This window comes from Lepisma saccharinum, chromosome 1, assembly GCF_977018435.1.
Source record: "Lepisma saccharinum chromosome 1, izLepSacc3.1, whole genome shotgun sequence".
NCBI classification, from domain to species: Eukaryota; Metazoa; Arthropoda; class Insecta; order Zygentoma; family Lepismatidae; genus Lepisma; species Lepisma saccharinum.
In genome coordinates this window covers 144674781-144680862 of record NC_139229.1, presented here as the reverse complement: position 1 = coordinate 144680862, position 6082 = coordinate 144674781, and the positions used below count along the sequence as shown (strand labels likewise).

The 6082-nt window shown below is 41.0% G+C and overlaps 1 protein-coding gene across 1 annotated transcript in view; it reads left to right on the top strand.

Annotated features, from left to right (window-relative positions):
* The first annotated feature begins 325 nt into the window (after nt 1-325).
* Nucleotides 326-6082, top strand: part of LOC145986394 (neprilysin-2-like) — a 42840-nt gene continuing 37083 nt past the window's right edge. The window contains exon 1 of the mRNA XM_083120361.1: nt 326-510. Coding sequence (XP_082976487.1) covers nt 331-510 — 180 coding nt within the window. The 5' untranslated portion in view covers nt 326-330. The remainder of the gene's footprint in view (nt 511-6082) is intronic.

Below are 6082 nucleotides of genomic sequence, written 5' to 3'. Positions count from 1 at the left end.
TCTATTGGAAACTAAAATTTGGTAAGCTCATAGTATGCATATAAATTTTGGAAAAATTGGGCGCAGTTCGAGAAAGAAAATCCATCTCCCAACAATTCCTGCACTGATGATCACTAAAACCCAAAATTTGTCAGGACATCATGTGAACAAATTTCTCAACTTCGCAGAAATAGAAAGGTTGATGTGGAAGTGATCTGATTAGCATTTCGGAGAAAGGATACTGAAGTTTCCTGTTTTTATGTCAAGAGCACGTAGCGCACCCTTATCTGCTGCTGCATTCCTCTTTTCCTGTCCTAGATTAGTTTTCCACTGTTCCCTGCTGGAGCGAACATGGCGAAGAAAACCTACACCGTCCAGCATGGTGTGGAGGGAGACTCTGCAACTAATCCTGGAAGTCCGTATGGAGCGTATCTCCTGGCCGTGATGGTCATCTTATTCCTGTGCATCATAATTCTGACAACGACATTGTTTGCTAGGCAGAGGGAGGGGCGTCGTGGAACATCGCTTAATGTAAGTCTGATTCTGCTTTGTAACAAGTGGTAAGGAGCTTTTTTTTTTTAGCATACGAACTTGAGAAATTGAAGAGAATTTTGAGATTAATTTAATTGGTATTTCTAGTTTGCTTAATTTGCGTCGCTTTTCTACCTCTCTATGCTTAAAATCGCGACGATGGGAATGAATAATACACAAAAATATAGACAGTTTTACGGCTCGTAACTCACCAAATTTCGTTATTTTGGGCTGTGATCAGTCTCGAAGTGGGCAGAACGTGGAGGAATGTAATCCCCCAGTTCAAGGAAATTTTTGTAAGGAATTTCTCAAGCTAGGATAATTTGTATAAGCATCCCCCCCACCTGCGTCATTGTCTATAAGTTAAACCATACAAGCATCTCCCCATCTATCCCCAAACTCGATCACAAGCATCCTCCCAGCTAGAAATTTCCACTTCGAGCACTGGGTGTAACTGATCTGAAATCATCCATAAAACTGGTCTGGGTTTTGAGGAAAGGAAATTTATCCTGAAGTAACAATGAACGTAAGCAAAGTGAAATAACACTTTAGTTTAGAAGGATCCACCAACGTGACTCACAATTACTCTAATTAGATAAGTTTGAAGCAGATGGGATTTTCGAAGATGTCAATACGCAGCGTTCCAGAGGGCCGTAGACATCCATGACCTCCACAAGAGTAAATTATATGCTAAAAACTTACTGAATGGATGATGCTATGCATCTGAGAGAATTTTGGGGGAAGAGGGGGAGTTTTGTTTCCAGCAACTCCGATGTCAGTGCATATCCAAATGAATTGGGTGAAGATGTAGCGACGAATACGTTCACAAGATATATAACCACAAAACTACATGTATGTTTATACTTATGGACATAAATCCAAGATGACGATTATGGCACAAAACCGGAAAGAAAATAATGGATTGAAAGCAGCAATTGAAAGAGAACTGGCCCAAATAACATAAGAAATCATTCGTAATGTTTGCAATTTCATTGATTAATATCATCAGCAGTGCCTGAATCAGAATGCCCATCACTTCAAACATCTCTGAATTACTTTTTAAAAATACATATGTTTTCTTTTAGTTAGAATATAAAACTTATGTGTATGGTCATAAGTATTGCCTTTGTGATTATTCAAAGTGCGTATATATTTTAGTCACACCGTGCATGATGATTTCTGCCACTTTTGGCTAATCGTGAAGATGAAGATGAATGGTGATAAGATGAAACGGATGAAAACACAATCACAAACACAGAAGGACAGCACACAACACGAACCTCACGGAGGATTATACTACGTGGAAGAGAGTTAGTGTACTGAAATGCATAGCGGGGAGGCTATAGTTGGTCCCTAATATTTCCACTTAGAAATTTAGATCTTCTTCGCCGTTAACCAACAATATTATACTCTTTTCTTTAAAATTGAAGTTTTTTCAAGCCCGTCAAAGTTCCAAGCAACGAGGGGATGGGGGGAGGCGCATTACTTCTTATGTAATAATATGCGTCAGTGACAAAGTAGAGGTGGTAACAACCTTTGTGGTGTGACGTGTATCACGAATTATTACGCGATAATTTCGTCAGAATTTTCTTGGGCGGAGATCTCGATATTTCCGCACCCTCGCCTGTTTGTTTAGCACGCTGGCGTAATGAAAGTACGTCTGGCGAAAGCAAAAGCAGCATCATCTGGAAAGGTTTTGGAGGTAACTAGACTTTCGAGCCAGTGAGTACCCGATCGACGCTTACGCGAAACAGACTTGTAGCAGCCGTTCCCACTTCAGAGTCGACGATGGATAATGGTCCAGTACTGGGAAAGTGAAACTTGGTCGAATGAATACGGAAAAGTGGTTGGCGATCTAGAAGTTCTCAGCCAAGAGTGTTTCAGTCCGGAACGAGACCTCGTGTGTTGTGTTATGACGGGTAGATCCTTATCAATGTTATCATATCAGCGAGGAGAATGTGTAAAGGACTGATGATAGGTGAGTTTCACGTGACGTCGGCATGTTTGGGAGTAGACTTGTAAACAAAGAGGAGGAAAATAAGTATGCGTGCATTACGTTTGCGGGCTTTAGTGCAAATTGAACAGCCGCTTTACTTGTGTGTGCGATGTTGGGAACCTTGAATGTAATAGAAAATATTTGGTCAAAGGTTGAAATGACAGCTACGTGTACGTGTGTGTGTGTGTACACACACATAAATAAACATATATATACACACACACACACAGCACATACACATGCGCACAATAATCTCATCCATTCCACTTCCTAATGTTTATTATTAATTACTATTATCTTACTGTTCTTGAAACACTAATTTACATTACGTTCATCGTAAAAAGAACACTGTTTTCATTTTTTGCCTTATGGTGTAGCGGTAACGCCGTCGTCTTGTAATCAAGGGGTCTCGGGTTCGATACCCGGTGGAGGCACAATGCACAGGAGTTCGGATTCCACTTTAAACTGTAGGTCGAGTCCCGATTTACCTATCCGTGCATAAAGTGGACTTAACAACAATAACCCACAATCTTTACCTTTTGAAGTAATTGATATTAGCTTTTCAATAAAAATGAAATTTCATTTACATTTTTTGAACACGTTAATGTGTCCCACTTGCACTGGCTGACGTTCAAGAGAGAGCGAGAGTCGCATTCCTGTTTCAGACTCGAGGATTTCAGACAGCTGTTTTTCGACCCTGTGACCATCGTCAAAAAGGAAAGCGCCGACCGTGTCTGTTTCAAGAAATTGTAGAACTATTCCGGAGTCACCGAGGTCATCACCGCGGCTCTCCTCGGGGAAAGAAAAAAAACGGCCGATATAGATGCGGCAGATCCCGGACCAACAATTCCTGCAATCCAAAGAAAACCTGAATTGGATAGTGGCTGGCGGATGGGGTAAAAGAGTTGGAATTAACGGCAGGTAATTGCTCTGTTACAATACTTCGTGTGAACTAGGCGAATGACTATAAAAAAATCATCAAATGGACGGAATTTCCTCGAACTCTTAAGGGGTGGGAACAAAAGTAACGAACCCCCCCCCCCTTTTCATTGCTCAGTGTTGTTTAAAGACGGGGATCGGGGTACCGGCGAGATTTACTGCAGACGATGTTTCGGTTCATGTCACATGGTACTGGGATTTTGTTTGCAAGGTGGGCGTGCGTTTTTAGTGTGGTAAGTGCTATTCATTGAAAATGCATATTGGGGAGTGGTTCGACATTTTCAGTATCGTGGCGTTCTTCGGCCGGGCAACCACGTAGCAGAAAGTGCATTGTTTTAAGGTTAGTACGTTTTAAAATTATTGAGCCCGCGACTCATTAATTACAAGGTGACGACGTTTCGGTGGTGGTGTTGGGCAGGCACGTATCCAGAGGGGGGGCTTAGGGGGCTCGAGCCCCCCCCGAAAGTTTTAGGTTTACACTAGATAAAATGAGTTTTTTTTGTTTCTTGTGGTGTGAAATAAAATAATGTGACAATAATTTAAGGAAAGAAATAATTATCGAGGCAAGACGGAGAATGTTCCGTAACCCTGTTATTGATAATAGCACGTATCCAAGATGGGGCACAGGGGGTTCGAAATTTTTCACTTTACGTTAGATAAAATTAGGTTTTTGGCTTCTTAAATAATGTGAAAATAATGTAAGGAGAGAGATAAGTATCGAGGCAAGACGGAGCATGTTTTATACCCCTGTTATTATTAATAGCACGTAGCCAAGGTGGGGATGAGGTGGCTCGAGCCCCCCCCCCCTCAGGAAATTTTTAAATTTACACTAGATAAAATTAGATTTTTGGCGTCTTGAATAATGTGAAGACAATAAATTTATAAATCTGAGAGAAATAATTATCGAGACAAGACGGAGAGTGTTCTATAACCCTATTATTGTCAATAGCACGTATCCAAGGTGGGAATCGGGAGGCTTCAGGATTTTTTTCTGTTTACACTAGATAAAATTAGGATTTTGGCTTCTTGAATAATGTCATGATAATTTGGGAGAAATAATTATCGAGACAAGATGGAGAATGTTCTATAACCCTGTTATTGTTAATAGCACGTATTCCAATCGACATGTATCGCGTGTCCCTTCGGTCTGAAACCTTCCTAAGTCTTGAAAATCCAAGTCACAAGGATGGAAAATTAGGGCCTTGTTAAGGTTAGGTGTGAAGGCAGGCAGACGACAGCACCCTAAAGGATCATATTCAAACCTGCAGGAAGAATGCATCTTACTTCAATCTCCAATACGATGATAAAAACTTCTGGTGAGTTTATTTTAAAAAATGTGTCCGAGATAAAGAGAGGCGTGCCCAGGATTTTCGGAAGGGAGAGGGGTTACGCATACTATTTTTGGTAGTCAGTCCTGATTTTGCAATTTTTTCCCTGTCTTTGACGTTCCTCTTTTTTTTTCTAAAAAAAAAAGGAATACTGGGTCAAATGGGGTTATTACCTCACCAACCCTCCCTTGGGCACGTCACTGGAGATAAATGAGTAAGCATTTCATCATACTGGGAGACGAAACATTAGATGTGTTGGGAACGGAAGGGTTTTCATTATGCATTAATTGTTTCGTGATCCACCTGTATTCGAGAAGACTTCCTTTGTTTCGTGCCGATATATGACAAGACAGCGGAAGCTGTGACAGGCATTTTTGAACACTTGTGAGTGCTAAGGCCTGAATCGGAACAATTTGGTGGGTTTCGGCTTTTATAAGAGCTGCAAACATGGGAGGACAAGACACGTTAGTGGTGTTCAGGCTCGAATCAGAGAGAAATATTCGAGAGCTGTCTGCGTCCAGTTCGCAACCCACAATTTGAATCTCGCGTTGTCGAGTAGATTGTCCATCCCGTGCATGTGTAACAGCTTCGTAAAAACACTCAAAGATACCATAGATGTTTTTATACCTGATGAGAAGAAATGGACAAACACACATACTGAGATGGTTCCGGCACACATTATTAATGCATGGAAACAGAGGAGTCGAGTGGTAAAAAATGTTCCGATTTCACGTACTGATTAAAATGATAGCCTTACAGTGGCAACGATTTAAGGAATAGTTGCTCCCCAATTTTTATTTTTCTGCTTCAAAATTATGGCCTCTTAATGTTAAGCCTTGGCTACCAAGAGAAAGTAAACTTTCCTTGAAACGCCCTCCGGACCCCCCCCCCCCGTTTTGGAACCAAATTGCCACCACTAGTCTTAAACATACAATTGTGAGGTTCTTACTATTTTCGTTCGTCCAACGTGTGGAGATTGTTTCTGCACTCTCTTTAGAGTTTCCCAAAAGAAACTGTCCGGGGTGTCAGATCTGGGGATGGAGGTGACAAGACTCCTTTAAAATTTAGTATGTTATTGAAGAGACATGTGAGGAATCGCACTGGTCTCTGAGAAATGCTACAGGTTGAACCATCTGCATGTGGTGGATCCATTCGCATGCACGTTTGTAGTACATGAAATACCCAATCATACATATGTACGTATATTAAATCTATGAATTGGATGTGATAGTTGTACCCAAAACAGAAATAGTGCCTATACATGCATTCAAATGTTTTCTTCGCATACTACTACTTGAAACTTTTTTGT